The 17,943-nt window shown below is 44.3% G+C and overlaps 1 protein-coding gene across 11 annotated transcripts in view; it reads left to right on the top strand.

Moving 5' to 3' along the window:
• Positions 1-5,639: 5,639 nt before the first annotated feature.
• NFYA (nuclear transcription factor Y subunit alpha) overlaps positions 5,640-17,943 on the top strand; it is a 32,730-nt gene continuing 20,426 nt past the window's right edge. For 7 of the 11 annotated variants that reach the window (XR_009756043.1, XM_061564617.1, XM_061564618.1 and 4 more), the window contains exons 1-4: positions 5,640-5,766; positions 8,334-8,408; positions 9,721-9,792; positions 17,502-17,633. Coding sequence is in view for 10 of the 11 variants with exons in the window: in XM_061564617.1 (XP_061420601.1) it covers positions 8,340-8,408; positions 9,721-9,792; positions 17,502-17,633 (273 nt within the window). In the remaining variant the exon portion in view is untranslated. Of the gene's footprint in view, positions 5,767-5,829; positions 5,845-8,330; positions 8,409-9,720; positions 9,793-17,501; positions 17,634-17,943 lie in introns of those variants that run through there. The other 4 variants (XM_061564615.1, XM_061564616.1, XM_061564619.1 and 1 more) reach the window with 4 other exon arrangements.

Below are 17,943 nucleotides of genomic sequence, written 5' to 3'. Positions count from 1 at the left end.
TTATATCGCACACAAAAATAAATTAACTCAAAAGGCTGTACTTTTGGTTGAGTACGAAATCAGATTTAGCTCAGCTTTGCAGAAAATATTGAATTGGTTCAGCGAATTGGCCCAACCGAGGGTTAGTCCTGACTTGACCCAATCATCGTTCAGTCACGTCCTGTTTTGCTTACTGGATGCTTTTTTAGAATCTGATGAAAGCGTATAAAAACATATGTGCAGGAGTAATTATTCTAAAAGCAAATGTATTCATTTCAATGCTTCAGTGTTTTTTCAATAGAATCGATAAAGGCTGCGGGACTTAAAATTAAGTTTCAAAATTGATTATAATTTGAATGCTTCAATAGATCGCCTGCAGGAGTTAATATTTGCATCATGAAATTAATAATTTACTGTTTTATTTAATTAAACTGTAGTGCAGATCTTGGATGATTACATTGGTGGATCGCGTGGAGATGTGTGAAACGATAAAGCCACAGAGCTGTGATGTGTGCTTGGGACTCCGGGTTCCTCCGACATAGAAATTATTCTTGCTCAACGTCCCAATGCAGGACTCTCCTGAAATCCAATCTTGAGACCGAGTATGACTTTCCTAGGTAAATTAATGGAGTTTTAGTACTTAATGACAATACAAAATAAACTCACGCCAATTAACTATATTACTACCGTGTAACTATGATAACATTGTCTGTGCCCTGTGACATCACGGCATTGTACTGTGTAATGTGACATCGCAGTTTGTGCAGTAACGTCACAGCTCTCTCTCTCTTCACTGTGACATTACAACATTGATTGTGTACTGTGATCCGGGCCGAATAAACGCAGGGCCTTTAGGGGCTGCAGCTGCCCCCCTAAAAGAATAATCACAGCACGCTCTGTGCGATGTGCCCTCACATCTTGTTCTGTATACTCTTTTAAAATGGTCGAGACATAACACTTGTTCACGATCATAAATTCTTCAGATGATTTTATAATTAAGGTCATCGCATCACCATGTCTATTACTACGAGTTAAGTGCTGAAGTTATTCCTTATAAGGTGTATTGTGTTTTACAATTCATACATACAATTTGAAAAGAAATAGTACTTAAATAAGCGAGATTAAACAATCGGCTGTTTGGCTTTAATTAGGCATTAGTGGTGGTAGGGAAGGAATTCAACATACAGCGATGGGCCCCCAAAACTATAACAGCCTCGAGCTCCCTTCAAACTTCATCTGGTCCTGAATTCACTACCCTCCCATCTCCATATCACTTCACACAACACCGTGCACCCCTAGCCCCCACCCTTGCTCACCTTGTGCATTATGAATCCTAAACACAGCACTACAAAAACCGTTCTCGGCCACGTTAAGCCAGAATAAGCATCAAGAGCCGTACTTGTGCCACAATGGGATGGATGCAAACCACGAAGCTTAAACCAGCTACTTTTCATGACAAATCATGGCTTATCTTCCTTTCCATTGTTTTGTTCATATATATGAACGTAATAAAGAAATATAACGCTGTGATAAGATTCAAATCCCCATTAGGACCGATTCAGTTTCTCATCACTTAGGAATAATACAATCTACAGTTTAACCATATTATTTGTTTACCCAGAAAAGTCCCACTGAGTTGCAATACTCTTTTTCAGCATAGTCATGTATTGGCATGTTTGGCCATTTCCAATGGCAGAGCCAAGATTTTCAGGTAGGGGGGGAAACCCCTCCAGCAATGAAAAATGATAGAAGTTGTTAGTAAGGACTTGTCCCTTGCTTTTTATTCGACGCGTGTGCGGCGATGGCGCAGTCATCGATCAATGATCCGATCGAAATTAGGGATTTCGATCGGATCATTGGGGGGGCACGTGACCCCCCCCCCCCCCCCCCCCCGCTGGCTCCGCCAGTGGCCATTTACTTTAATGAGTGTTTGCCTAGTGTAAGGAAGCCAACGAACCCAAACAAAAACCTACTGGGCATGGTAGGGTCAATTCTTAAAACGAGACACTTTCCAGAATACCATGCTATTCAGCACATTGCTCTACTGCCATCTCCTGGTAAAGTCACATACGTGACTTTACCGAAAAAAACTAAGAATATTTCCTGGTCACTTAGCCGCACTTGGTAGGGAATTTACCGATCTGTGGTTGTTCAACTCTCTTTCGTGACTGGTTGCTACCATAGAATTGTTGCTTTTCCACCACTAGCTTTGAACTACCAGTATAGATGAGTGCAGCCCCAAATTGTTTGCAAAAGGAGACAATTTACTGACAAAGTAGATCATACGTTTCTCGTTATGTTTTTGAAATCATTAAGATGGCTACACTTGAGTCGACTGAAGACAATTGTCAAAATATCAATACTAAACATGCCATGTTCAACACAAGACATTGCACACTTAATAACAATACAGTACAGCAGTGCAGTTCCAATTAAATAAACGTGCAAGCAAGTGATGCCAATAGAATTACAAACTACACAACATATTCGCACCTTTCAGGCATTCAAGATCTCCACTCACAGCACGCAGTTAGGCAAATAATGCCACGCACAAATTAAAGCCATGGCATTCCCACAAGATAAATATGCGGTGGGAAAGATGTAATTCACTCAGACTCAACGGGAGCCACATGCCCAAGCCACAAGTGCCTGTTTTGCATGGGAGACGCGTGGCACGGCAATGACCACCTCCTGCACCGCCTGGGCACATCGTGATTCACGGTCGTCGTTACGCGGCGAGTTTGTCGGACGGCTACGTTGATGCAATGCATGATTTTCTGCATCCGAGGTCCTCCTGGAATGCCAGAGCTGTAACTCGTGGCGCGGTGCTGCGGAGGAGAATGTTTTATTTTGCGTCATCACCATATGGCAAGTCATGCTTTCTGTGCACGACAATCTCAGGAATCAAGATTGTTTATGCTGCGGCTGTATTGTGCCTGACCCTTCTTAAACGCCACTATGTAGAGGTGGGTTGACATTGAAAATTGGAGGTCACTTTGACCGTGGGTCAAACCAAGTGACACAGTCTTCTTTCTTCAACATGAGGCAATATGAACAACATTAAAGTGTTTTCTATAGCAAAGGAGGTACTTCAACAGCCAGAACAAGATATGTGGAAGATGGAAACAAATTATTATCTAAACGCACAAAGGATTCTTCAACAACAAAATTGTAATGGCAGCACACTTTGCATTTTAAGATTGCACCACCATTCTTAAGGCTATATCTCCACACGTACTTTTTATGGCCACTGGTTTAAAATGCTGGTCAATACAAATGTAAGCAGTGGACAAGTATGGCTATACTGTAATGAAAACTGTCAATAAGGTTGAAACTTGCTTACAGTGGTATGGTCTTTCGACTGCCCAAATTTAAAATACCACAGACGTATCTGTTAATGAGCTGGTGGCCATCACAAGGCTGGGCACAATGTTCTTAAGGGGAGTGATGTCATCTTGACCTGCAAGACATGCTGGTACTCGTGTTATGCATTGATATTAAATCTATAATTTTGTGTATATTACCAAGTATGAGCCGGTGTTCATTCCCATTGGAGGTCCTGCTGTAAAAAAAAAAATCTACATTCCTATGACAAGTGCCAATCTTTCTATATCAACGCCACACATTATTATGTTATCAACCACGAGGGCAAACGAAGGCAAGATATAATCAGCAACCAGGATTAACACTTTCATAAAAATGCGAGCTAAATAGATATATAAATCGCTGCAGTCATGTTTACCGTTTGAAATAGTTAATACACTGTGGTGTGCTTCTCTAACAAATTTGTCTTTGGGAAAATGTATCAACAGAAAAAACAGGTGATTTCATACATTTTGAAATAAAAACCAGTAACATCGTCATACCAGAAGCGACCCAGGACAACTCACAGTTTTGGTACCAAGCTGAAAGTTTAACAGCTGCCAGATCATTTGAATAGGTCCTGTACCATTCATCAAAGCGTGCCCTCTGCTATGAAGACCGTGGGGGACCAGTGAAAGTGACATTTACAAACGGATCACCATGTACCGATGTCACAAAAACGACTAACCCATTTTAATTGACATAAAATTAACATAAAATCACTATTGTGCAAATATTTAATAATTTAATTACTGGTTTAGATGCAGTTACTGATTGCAGTGTCAGGGAATGAACATTACTGTTGATTACAAACTTGAAATTGGGTGTGTTCTCTAATCCACTCGTTCTCTCATTGGATTCTTTACACACTTTCCCCATGTCCATGATTTATGAAAACAAGCATTCGAGTACAAGAGTTTGGGTTGGACACAATCAGAATCTTTATTTATTCATAAGGAATCCTATGCGCTATGAAGCTAGTTTCACAGATGTGAAGTAGTGTTACAGCATTCATGCGTGTGCGTGATTTTTCTTCCTTGTTTTGTTTTCAGTTGTCAGCGTCCAAAAAGAAGTTAAAATGGAAATAAAACACCGTCAACACATTCGTCAATAACACTGTGGCCTTAAAATGAAAAATGCAAATAACCGACGTTTCGGGCATTGGCCCTTCTAAATATACTGTAACTGTAAAATATTAGCATCGATAATAATAATGACATTAAAACATTTTAAACAATTATTCACTTTACTTTTTATTATTTTTCTATCTACGTGACTTTACCGAAAGAACCAAAGAATATGAATTCCTGCAGTCACGAAAGTTTTAAGTCAGAATTTAAGTAAAAATGTAATTACAATTAGGTCGCGCTTTTCATCAATGATCTCAAAGCGCTGTCCAGGACACAGCAGCAGTTGACACTCAGCATAAAATAACATTGTACATATTATTGGGTCTTTCGGTAAAGTCACGTAGATAGATTTCGATTTAAAGCTTTCGTGACTGCAGGGATTCATCTTCTTGGTTCTTTCGGCAAAGTCACGTAGAAGGGAAGTAATAAAATAATAAAAATCAAACATAATAAAAACGTCGTGAGAATTATTTTATTTTTATTATTTTATTACTTCCTTTCTACGTGACTTTACCGAAAGAACCAAGAAGATCACGTAGATAGGTTCAGGGGTTTGAAATGAGCGTAGCCCAAATGTCAGCAGCCAATGATAATGTAATAAATACATTTGAAATAAATATTAACATCAAGGCAGGTAAGTGAGTATTAATTCCAAATTGGGTCACGTGTTCTTTGTTAGGACCCTTGTGGGTTTTAAACAACGGTACCTATTACGTCATAGCTTTGGTGCCGTTCAATGTAAACCAATCGCGTACGTCATGACCAAACGTGATGACGTCATCACGTTTGCAACACCTTATCAATCGTCCACACCCCCCTCTCTGACGTCATGACGCCGCGCACGACGTCACCTCGCACGAACTGAACATCTCAGACCTACGCCACTGCGTAGGGCGGGGGGCCGGGGTGGCGAAACGCGCACACAACGAAATGACGTCACTGCACATATGTATACACACAACGCACGCGCGTACGAAACATCCACCACCGCGCGGTGACGTCACGCACCAAGTTTCCTCGGAAGTCCGCGCGTCGCGAGTGCGCGGGTGACGTCACGGGTGTGCGGTGACGTCACATACCAAGTTTCCTCGCGTGCACGGCAACGTCGTGAGTGCGCGGTGACGTCACGCCGAGTGCGCGGTGACGTCACGCCGAGTGCGCGGTGACGTCACGCCGAGTGCGCGGTGACGTCACGGCTCGCGCCAGCCAACGCCGCTCGGTCGCCATTTTGTCCGCGATCCGATTCGCCGCCTCGCCGCGCCGCCCCGGACCAATCAGCGCGGCACCGCCCGGCGTAAGTCCCCCTCGGCCGCGACTCGTCCAACACGCGAACCATGACCTACGGGAACTTCGCTTCGCCCGACTCTTTCGAGTTCGTGCTCGCGGAAACTTCAAACATCGCCCCGATATTTGTGCCTTTCACCCCCCCACCCATCATTGCAAATGGCGACGGGCTCTTGTCTTGTTGGCTCGTTCCACGGTGGTCGTCGCTTGTATCGTAGCCTCGAGGCGGTGATTGATCGTAGCTTTTGCTCAGTGGCGTGCGAGGAGTTTGTACAATTTCTTAGCGCTGCGATACACACATCTCAATGTGTTGCTCCGTGGTTTTTGTTGTTTGCTATTTGTAGCGTGAGTGTGAGTGGCGCTTTCGATTGGGTTTGCGCCGTCACGTGGTGTCGGCCTGGGCCAATAGGAGCGCGCGGCTTGCCTGGCCCCTCCCCCCCCCACATGCTGTTTGGGCCCTCTGTGAAATATGGGCACGCGGCTCAATTGTTGACAACTGGAATGGGCAATGTTGAGTCTTTTTTAAAATCCTTTATATTAAGTTCGCTTGCGTGCTTGCTTGCTTAGGACCGTGCAAATCTTTCAGTCGTTTTTTAACCCACTTCCCGTGATCCAATCGAGCTGACATTTTGCACACAGACTCGTGCGAGACAATGTTCGTGAAAAAAAATTCCAAAATTTGACACTGTTTAGGGAAAACAAATTAAATATTTAATTACCAATTGCTTAATACTGGCAGACAATCATCTGACCCATAGGTGGCAGCCATCTCAAGCCAGAGGACGAGAGGACTCTAGCCGCCACGCATATAAAGGATTTAGAGTGAAAAACTTTGTTTTTACGGGTTTACTTGTTAAGTGATGCATACATAGAAGGCAAGAGTAATACATACCTGTCAATCCATACGGTTTACCCGTATTCTTGTCCAGGGAAATTTAGTTTCCAGGTCTATACTTCGTACAGCCGTTTCAATACAGGGAAAAAAAACTGTCTTTGTGTTTTTCCCTTGTGATGGGACTTGGTAGGATGAACGTTGAGATGTATAAGGGCACGGGGTGACCAATAAGGTCTGAATTGGTTTGTAATAAGTTAGGCACTGAAAATGGGTTGACGAGTATGGTAATAAGATGTATCTTCTTGGTTCTTTCGGTAAAGTTATTACTTCCCTTCTACGTGACTTTACCGAAAGAACCAAGAAGATGAATCCCTGCAGTCACGAAAGCTTTAAATCGAAATAAGATGTATGTTTTTCTGAAAAGCCACAGTACAAATGTGAGCCCATTTGAAATAAAAGTTGCATTTGTATTTTCATTAAATGTCATCTCAGGGATATACAGTACCATGTGATTATTAAATCTAAAAAAGTCACATTAACCATGATTTTTGCCACTGCTGGATGAAGGCCTCCATTCAACACGGTCCAATTGCTTGGATTACAATATACAGTCCATTGCACATGCAGTATATAGTACTGTTGATGGTTTACTTTCCGTGGCGGTCGTTCCCAGATAGGTTGCTTCCTTTGGTTCTCATGCAGCAATCAACATTTCTAGCGGTGTGTCCTGCTGAAGTTCGCTTATGTGTATTGTTAGTTAGATTTTTGTATCAGAAATAATGATTTAATCCCGAAAAATATTCTATGTTTCATTGTAAATCCCAGCATCTTTGCTTATTATACTATGCTTGCATATTTGATTTTCCAATGTCCATGTTTTGAAGCCATGTCACTGATTATACATCTACCGTCTAAGTGCATACATCGGAAGCCACTGCAGCTATGTACTTTTAAATCTAGATTGAAATCTCATTTCTTTAGAACAACCTTTTGTGTTTAGTTGTCCTTACACACCTCCAATAAGAATGATTGGCTACGTACTGTGCGTCAGAAGTTCAACGTACACATACGTTCATATGCTGTTTTTCATTTAGTTTGGTTTAAAAAAATAACTTAAATTTATTTTAAACCGTTGAAAGAAATACATTCTGTTTTGCAGACATTTTTGCCGATACTTTATCCGTAAAACAACTATGCAGTCTTTGTTAAATTATTCTATCATTTTTATTGTCTATCATGAATGTCGTCAGCAAATCTGAGAATCCATACTATCTCCATGTTTATATAGAGATTTATGGAATATTTTTGGGGAAATATATTCTGTATTCTAATTGGCTCTCAATTTAGTCTAAATATAATTCTTAAGAAAGTTCTGAAATCATTCCATAACAGCATGCTGCTGTTTGATATGTAGTGCAGAGAGAAATACTCGAACGTACCACGGTAACGATTGAACTATATACCGAACTGACTGAGCTTTGGCGATAGTTTTTTGTATTGCACAGTTCAGATGTGTTATCATTGACTTTAGTTTTAAATAAACAGCATCACTGCCTTCAAAACATGGGTATTTGAATGATTTAACCATTTCAACTATGAGTACAAACATGAATTGCACAATGTATGGTGTTTGTCAGTACTGCACACCAGGTCCAGCAAGCCATTTATAAAACGGTTCGTAGCCAACATTTGGTCGTGATTTGTGTTTCTTGTTTTCCCTTGTATCGTGTCTGTGTAAGAAGTAAACCATGGAGCAATTCCAAGCCAATGGTCAGGCGGGAGAGCAAATGATCGTTCAAAGCCAATTACAGCAACAGGTACTGTCCCACACCACACCACGTTTTCTCACAATGTGCTTTTTTATTCAAGCTTATTGGGTTTCGTTATACTTTGACGCAATATATAATGCATACAGGTGTTTTTACAATTATTTTTTGTGAGCACAACTTTGGTCAACAAAGTGTAATTATTTGCAAACAACTCCCAATGCACCATTTGCTTACGTATACATTCTTAAAACAGTTGTAATCTATTGCACCAGATAATTTACATTGTGGCACTAATCACGGTGAAAATGTATTCAAGCGGGTGTTTCAATGAGTAAAGAGGCTTAATACATCTGTAACCCTTGTCAGTGCGATTTGTGCAAAAATAATATCATGAATGTGGCATTACCCTGGCAATTTGTAAAACGACAAAACTTACTTGATCTGAGGCCTTATTATCAACACTGTTACCTATGCGCCCATCAAGGTCCATGCATGCATCGTCTTGGCGCTGCGCACCTCCTATTATCTGCACCCTTCATTGGATAAGAGGAAATAACCTGGAAGTGTTCATCCTGTTATCCATATTTTCTCGACACTTTTCAGCTTGGATAAAGTGAATAAGATGTGTGAATTAACATGAATAGGATCTGCCAAATAGCATCCCCCATGCTAAATCATACGAGTTTGCTGTATCTTTTTTCCAGATTTTTGCAGACGTAATAAAAGGTGGCGCTGCATTTGCACAAATGCACAATAAAAAAAAACAGAGTTATTATTATAGTTTACAAAATAATTATTAGATCCTCTTTACTAATTCAAACATTTTGCATATTAAAAGAAAACTGCTTTGTAGTTTCGATTTAAAGCTTTCGTGACTGCAGGGATTCGTATTCTTGGTTCTTTCGGTAAAGTCACGTAGAAGGGAAATAATAAAAATAAAACATAATAAAATAATTCTCACGACGTTTCGGCCACAACGCAAGCAGCCGTCCTCAGGTGAAGAACAGGTCTGTCGGAAAGACGCTGTCTTGTGACTTTACCGAAAGAACCAAGAAGATGCTTTGTAGTTTTGTTGCAGCACTTAATACTCTATAAGCATATTAAACAAGGACTGGTAATATTTATTATGTTATCTTTATACGTGACTTTACCGAAAGAACCAAAGAATAATTCCTGCAGTCACGAAAGCTCCAAATTAAGTTTAAGGACTGGTAAGCCAATTTAATTGTTAGCATGAGGACATATAATTGATCCACAAGGTTGTGGTGTGTTATTGTGCTCTGTGCTAGTTGTACGTGGGTTGTGACCAGCGAGACATGCTGTATGTATGACGCCGCCCTCCTCCCTGACCGCCACACAGGCCACCAATGTAGCCACAGTGCAGATTCAGTCGCCGACGGGCAGTGGGCCGGCACAAGTGCATTCCGTGCAGGTGGGCTGGGCATCCCATTGTGTATCTGCTCCTCGTGTGTCGTGACCACAAACCCTCTCACTGGTGGAAATGCATCATTACCTGTTGCCTACACGTATTAACAAAGCGACTCGTGGAACAAAGTTAAAATACGTAGCTGTCAAAGAAAGTACAGCCACTTTTTTTGTATAAATGACAACCATGTGATTGGTACACATATCAGGCTGCAGATTTTGAAAGTCCTCGAGTTTAGAGTTGAGGGTATGGATATTTTCTCAACTGATGGCTTTTTTGACAAATTAAAAATGTGATCGGCATGAAGTTTATGTGGAATGGAAATTGTCTTTGGTTCATCTGCAGAACTCATCATTGAATATATTGTAGAATGTCTGCGGCAAAATGTTTTTTTTATCAATCTGGTGTATTATTGCATTTTTTCATGTCCATGTGTAGGTGATTGGAAGCAAAAAGTTGCGCACATGATTTCAAGCAGTCATTGTTGCTCAAATCAATTCCTAGTTTTGATATGAAGCAAACAGATAACATAGAGGCCCACTAGTATTCAATAAAATGTGATTTCTTTTTCTCATAAATATGTTTGATGTATATTTGTAACTGATCTGAAGCAGTTTACTGTTTTGAGCATGTTTTGGCTCCATTTGCATTCACGTTATTTTGGACATGCATTGTAAAATGGGAAATGCTATATATTAATACTAGCTGTACTACCCGGCTTCGCCCGGGACTTGTATCTACCACGGCCGGCCGCCTTTGTCTCCCCAGTGGCGATGTTAATACGCTACAGTAGTTAAGTTACTCGTTTGAGGCAGAGTCGACCTAGGGGAGGTTCAAATAATCGTCACCGGTGGTGGCCGTGAGCGGGAATGGAACTGGGTTCGCCGGGTTGGTAGCGCAGCGTAGCGTTAAGCACTACACCCACCGCTCCTCACACACCACACACGCACAGACACACACACAGACACACGCAGACACACACAGACAGACACAGACAGACACACACACACACAGACACACAGACAGCACGCTAAGCACTACACTACCGCTCCCCACACACCACACACGCACACACACAGACACACACACAGACACACGCAGACACACACAGACAGACACAGACAGACACACACACACACAGACACAGACAGCACGCTAAGCACTACACTACCGTTCCCCCTACACAACACACGCGCGCGCGTCCATAGGTACACATACACGCGCTTGCTGCAGACACACACGACTTTCAGGGTGCGTAAGGCAGTAAACGACTGAAATAATAAAGCGGCAATGCTGTGCGAGGAACGCCTTAGACCAGCAACACATTTGTGTAATGCGAGCGTAAACACACAAACACATACAAACACATACACACACATACATACAACAACAACAACCGCCATTCGCCACTAAGTGGCGGTGACGTCACCACGATGCTTGTGCCAGGCCAAGTGCACCTTGAGGCCACGTGAAGTGTCGAAAGCCCGCTGGCAGGAGGTCACGGGGCAGACCCAGGTGCCACTGGTCGACTGACCGAGATGACCGAGATGACTGGCTGATGCACCACCTGTGCCCCCTACTGTGCCAACTTGCTGTGCTTTAGCCACCCGGCGCTCCGCTCGTTGTTGTGAGCGTCGCTCCTCCGCCCTCCGTTGTTGTTGGAGGGCGACTGCCTCCAACTGCCCAGTAGCGTCCTTCACGAGCCTCCTCCACTGAGGCCGATCTTGACACCGCTGGTACCAGTCATCGGCAAGTCCACTCAGCTCCACGTCCTCCTGTACCACATCACTCCATCTCTTCTCCAGCCCGTGCCGCGCCCGTCTAGCCCCCTCGATCCGGCCGAACAAAAGCTGTTTAGGCATGCGGTGGCTGGGCATGCGGGCTACATGACCCAGCCAACGCAGCCTTGCCTGCCGGAGGAGCTCACTGATGGGACTTTGCCCAGATCTTTCAAGGATTTGTGAGCTCCTCACACAATCCAGCCTGGTTAAACCCAGGATGGATCGTAGGCAGGCCAGCCTAAATGTTTCCAACCGGCGAAGATGCTCCACCAGGGGGGTCCACGTCTCGCAAGCGTAGAGAAGGGAGGGAATGACCGTGGCCGAGAAGACCTGAAGCTTCGTGCGGAGCGACAGACCAGGTAGCTTCCACACAGCGTTACGCAACCGATGAAAAGATATTGCCGCTCGACTGATTCGGAGTGAGACCTCTGCTGATAGACTGGAGCCGGTCATAAGCACACTGCCCAGGTATGGGAAACTCTCCACTCTCTCCACAACTGCCCCATCACCAATTGGGAGTTGTGGGGGTGGAGTGTCCGATGGTACAAAATAACCAGGCATGTGCTTGGTTTTGGTGGGGCTGATGGTAAGGCCCCACCTCTTAGTGGCACGCTCCAGTCTCAGCAGCAGCGCCTCCAACTCCTCTTCTGAATGAGCAGCTATTACCAAATCATCGGCATACATAACGTGGTTGACCAATAGGGAGCCATCCCTTGATCGCACCCGGGCGTCGATCAGCCTCCCATTATATCTGTACCAAACGGAAATTCCCCCGGTACAGCTATTGAAGGCTTCACGAACTACGCGGTCAAAATAGATGTTAAATAATGTGGGAGCCAGAGGACATCCCTGTCGCACCCCAAGGTGTACAGGGAAAGGCTCCGACTCCCGGCCACGTAGTTTTACCCGGGCCCGCTCACCATCATGAAGGTCCTTAATGATCGTGAGCAGAGGGTCAGGGACTCCGAAAGCACGAAGAACAACCCAGAGTCCAGTCCTACTGATGGTATCATAGGCCTTGACCAGGTCAATAAAGCAGAGATGTAGGTCTTTTTGGAATTCCCTACACCTCTGCTGTAGCAGACGGACAGAAAATATGGCATCTGTGCAGGACCGCCCTTTCCTGAAACCGCATTGGGGCTCCGCAAGCCCCTCCTCAGCGTGCCTAGCAAGGCGATGTTGAATAATCCTTGCCAGGACCTTACCCGGCACACTGAGGAGTGAGATGCCCCTGTAGTTGTTACAGTCTGTGCGGTCCCCCTTCTTAAAGAGGGGGACCACCAGGGCATCCTTCCAGTCCTGCGGAACCCGTCCAGTGGTCCAGACTGTTGTTATGATGTCATATAGGGCAGTCTGTGCACAAACGCCACCCTCCCTCAGCATTTCGCTTGGGAGATCATCTCTGCCCGGTGCCTTCCCTGGTCTCAGACTCCGGATCGCCCTCAGTACTTCCTCAACAGCTGGAACCTCAGCCAGCCACTCACAGGGGGTGACCTCTTCCAATATTTGAGGCACCGCAGCCTCAGCAGGGTTATCCCCACTTTGTGCCATGATGTTTTCCTGGCTGAGAGAATTTCCCTCCCCCAGGACCTCACAGAAATGCTCAGCAAATCTGCAAACCTGTTCCTGGGGGTCGGAGATTGGATCACCGTTTTTTCCTCTAATGATGGTAATAGGTGTGGCGCTGCAGGTTACTTTTTTGATGGAGTTAAATAGTGATTTGTGATCACGGGCCACTGAGGCAGACTCCATCTCCTCAGCAACCCGCGACCACCACCCATCCTTACAACGCCTTACGGCTCTCCGAACTTCCGAGCGAAGGCTGCGGTAAACCTCCTCATTCTCTGACGTGGGATGCTGTAGGCGATGAGAGTGGGCCTGTCGCTTTTTCTCAATTAACCTGAACACCTCCTCTGTCAGCCAGGGTTTCTGGGGAGGTCTGGACCGCGTACCCAAAGCAGCCATTGCAGCTGCATGAGTCACAGTCTTAAACCTCGCCCATTTCCCCTCGACATCAGGTGGAGTGGGGGACGATGCCAACCCCAGCTGCAAGCGATGATGAAATTCTCGCTTGCAACTTTCATCAGCTAACTGAGACCAGGCCACTTTTGGTTGGAATGGGATCCTGGGTGTACACCCACCACCGGAGTGGAAGAAAGGCAGGCGCATCTTACAGATGACTAGTCGATGGTCAGAGGACAGATCAGCTCCACGGTAGGTCCTGGTGTCAAGGACATGGGTTCGCATCCGCTGGTCCGTCACTATGTAGTCCAGCAGATGTTCTTGCTTGGACCCGGCATGTATCCATGATGTTGTGTGGATGCGCCGATGCCGGAAGAGCGTGTTGGTAATTACAAGCCCATGGGCTGCACAAAAATCTAGCAGCCTCCTACCGTTATTATTGAGTTGATCTGGCCCATGCCTTCCAATCACTCCAGACCAGGTGTCAGCATCATGACCAACTCGGGCATTGAAGTCACCCAACAAGATGACTCTGTCCCGAGTGGCCACTTTAGCCAGCACCTGTGACAGGAGGTCATAGAAAGCGTCTGACTCATCGGCTTTGCTTGCATCCCTCCACGGATGTTCGTCTTCGGTGGGGGCATAAGTAACCACGACCACCACTCCTCGCCTCTGGTTGATGGGAAGGCGAGCCCAAAGTAGCCTGGGGCTTACAGCTTCCCACACCTCACCGCCACGCTCCCACGCCCCCTTCATTCTTTTGTTCAGAAGAAGAGCCACACCCTGTTGTTTGGCAGTCTCCTGCCCCGAGTAGAGGACTGTCCACCCCTCATGGTGGCAGGAGCCAGAACCGGTCCACCGGACCTCCTGAATGCCACAGAGATCCAGGCGGTACCGGTCCAGCTCCCGACAGAGGAGTGGCAGCCTCTCCTCCGCAGTGAGCGTTCGAACATTCCACGTGGCCATCCGCAATGGTTTTTTGTTGTTTCTGGAGGAGCCCCGAGGGTGAAAATTCAATCTCCTGGCTCCGCCAAATGGGGTTTGGCCAGGAGACGTCATAAAAGCCTGACCCCCCGGGGCCTCCGGCACAAGCTTATTTGTTACAGGTTTATGTTTAATTCGTGGTTTAGTGGTAATGAATTGAAGGTGGAGGGGTTACCAGCCCCTCACACCCGTCCAGAGCCCCCGTTTAGCCACTGTGGTGGTCACAGACGCCATGAGGGGAGAGGCCAATGGGCATTGGCCCTCCCCCCACAGCAATGTCCACGACAGTGTTGCCCGTCCGGCACCGCGAGGAGGTAGGAGGTTGTTTTGCCACACACACATACATACACACACATACACACAAACACATACACACAGACATACACATACACACAAACACACACATACATGCACACAAACACATACACAATACACACACACATACATGCAGACACAGACAGACACATAACACACATACATACACACACATACACACACATACATAGACACACACATACATACACACAAACACATGCACACACGTACATACACACATACATAGAGACACGCAGACATACACATAAAGACATAAAAAAAACCCACATACATACAGACACACATACACACAAACACATACATACACATACATACACACATACATAGAGACACACAGACATACACATAAACACAAACACACATACACATGACCCGGCTTCGCCCGGGACTTGAATCCACGATGCCCCGCCGCCTTTGTCTCCCCAGTGACGATGTTCACACACGACAGCAGTTACGCTTTTGAGGCTGAGTGGACCTAGGGGAGGGCCAGGTCCGTTTCAAATAATCGTCAGCGGTGGTGGGCGTGAGTTGGAATCGAACTGGGGTCGCTCAAGCAGCTTAATGACTGTTTGTACAAAGAACATATAAAGAATCGATTATAATAACCAGGCAAGAGTCCACATTATAGACTGCCAGTACACGCACTCAGCTTCATAAGCAGGCTAGAGTGTACATGATAGAGTGGCAGTACGCTCACCGAGCTTAATAAGCAGGCTACAGTGTACATGATAGACTGGCAGTACGCTCACCCAGCTTAATGAGTATTTGTACAGTGAACATTAAAGTAATCGATTGTTGGCGCGTTGGGTTTAAAAGTAATATTAATAGCACACATTGTGGTAGGGGTGTAGTGAAGAGTAGGAAAAACTTTGATGAATTTACCTCAGAGTGGCGTGGTGGGTGTCGAGGCCTAGTAGCGTGCAAAGCCTGCGGCCTCGCCTAAAATTGTCGGCTTGGAAGAGGCAGGGTACGGGTGGCGTTCCTTCCCCCCCCCCTAGCGCTCCAACAATACTGTGTAATGGCTATTATTTAATTAAATACGGAGCTTATGAAAGTGGCGAAGGCGTGGCTAGCCGTTGGCAGGGGCAACCGCTGTCCAATGAAACTGCAGCCCTTGGCGAAGGCGTGGCTAGCCGTTGCCAGGTCCAATGAAAGCGGCGAAGGCGTGGCTAGCCGTTGCCAGGGGCAACCGCCGTCCAATGAAAGTGCGTATGGGCCAAAGTCCACACACACACACACAGACAGACAGACATGAACGATTTTATATATATAGATAATGTATTTATACAGTCGTTAAGTTTCCCTCGTACAAATGAGCAGATGTATCTACTTGTATTTTAATAAGCGAATATTTTATAAAACGTTTATAGATAAAATATGCTATTTCAAGACAGTAAGTTTATATTTCGGTATCAAAACTTGTTCAAATTAACTTTAACCAGCATGCTTACACAACTATAATGCCTTTAATGTGCCCAGCTCAAAGCTGAACAACATTTTGACTAAACCATTCTCTTTTATGCTTTTCAAGTTCAACATTTCATTGTGTAGAAATACCGTACGAATATATATTTAGGGTTTCCACTAACTAGTGTTATGTAATGAGCATCAATTAAAGACTGACCAGCAAGTATATTAAATGTTTTGTTTTTAAACATTAGTAGTTTAATATATTAACTTGATTAAATTTTCTTGCTCTGACTATGCAACATTGTTTATTAAGTCAATGTGTTCTTCTCTGTAATATAAATTATGCAACACAATACATTTTAGATGAGACCATCTCAAGATGTAGCACGCTGATGTACGTGCTACTTTTTAGAAACCTTTTTCCAAGGTTAGCAGTACTGGAAAAAATCTTACTTTTACACAATAACACATACATACTAGTGAAAATATGTTTGGTGTGGGGGATACAAATTTTATGAATATAACATTTGAAAGCTGAAAAAGGGTTAGCAAATTTAAAGCCAACATGACATGAGAGACCAAACCCTGGAAACTCCTAAATATATATAAATACAACTGTGTTGCTGTACCTTTTGTTCCGCTTGGATAGCAAGAACAGTGCTTGTATTTGGTATTGATTGTGCAAAGCATTCTGAATTTTGGGGTTCTGCGAGATTAACTATGACTAACAATTGATTTTCCTATGAAAAATAAGCGTACTTACTTTATTGTAATCACATTTTCATAGATGTTCCCCCCCCCCCCACCCTGTTTTTGTTACTTATACTTTACCTCAAATTTGAGAGAAAAAATCCCCACAAACCAGATGCTGTAGTGATGTTGCTTTTTGTTTATTTGATGCATGTCAAGGATTTGTGTTGGTGTTATTAATTGCCATGAATGGCTTTGCAGCAAGAAACGAAACAAGTATTTGGCCATCTTTGTGTGTATTAATATATTTACATAATATTTTCGGTGTGTTATAATACTTATGTAATAACATCTACAGGTTCAAATTAAAATATGATCATTCCGTACTTGAATCTTTGATTGTTATACTTTTATATCTTAATTTTTGTAAGCCTTTCATTTAAGCTGATGAGTGACAGTGGTGCTAACACTGACTGGATAAAGACTTCAGTGTGGATGTCACCGTTTATTGTAGACCAAATGAACTTATTAATGTGATACTTTGTGTGTCAGCCTTTAATGGTGCAGGTGAGCGGAGGGCAACTCATCACATCCACGGGGCAACCAATCATGGTGCAGGCCATGGCTGGACAAGGCCAAACCATTATGCAGTTGCCTATGTCTGGAGGTCAAGGAATCCAGCAGGTATCTACACTAGCTTCTGCACGCACACCAAAATTCTTGTTGATGGAACCATAACCCACAGTGTATCATCACGCGTATGGCTGTGGGGCAGTGCTCATCTACATTGGCAGCCTTGAGCTAGTGGTGGAAATGACACAGACTCACAGTCGGAGTGAGTCTTACCCATAGGGCAACCACTATTGACTTCCACAGAGTAGTACTCATCATCCCTTTAAGTGTCATGATGAATCAATGCCCAACTGAGATTTTGACAGTTAACTTTATTTTTGTGAATTGCTTTCTATGCTACATAGCCACTTAATGAATGTTG

Source organism: Lethenteron reissneri, chromosome 33, assembly GCF_015708825.2.
Source record: "Lethenteron reissneri isolate LAM-NWPU_2019-01 chromosome 33, ASM1570882v1, whole genome shotgun sequence".
NCBI lineage: Eukaryota > Metazoa > Chordata > Hyperoartia > Petromyzontiformes > Petromyzontidae > Lethenteron > Lethenteron reissneri.
The sequence above is the reverse complement of the archived record's forward strand: the minus strand, read 5'-3'. Positions and strand labels throughout refer to the sequence as shown.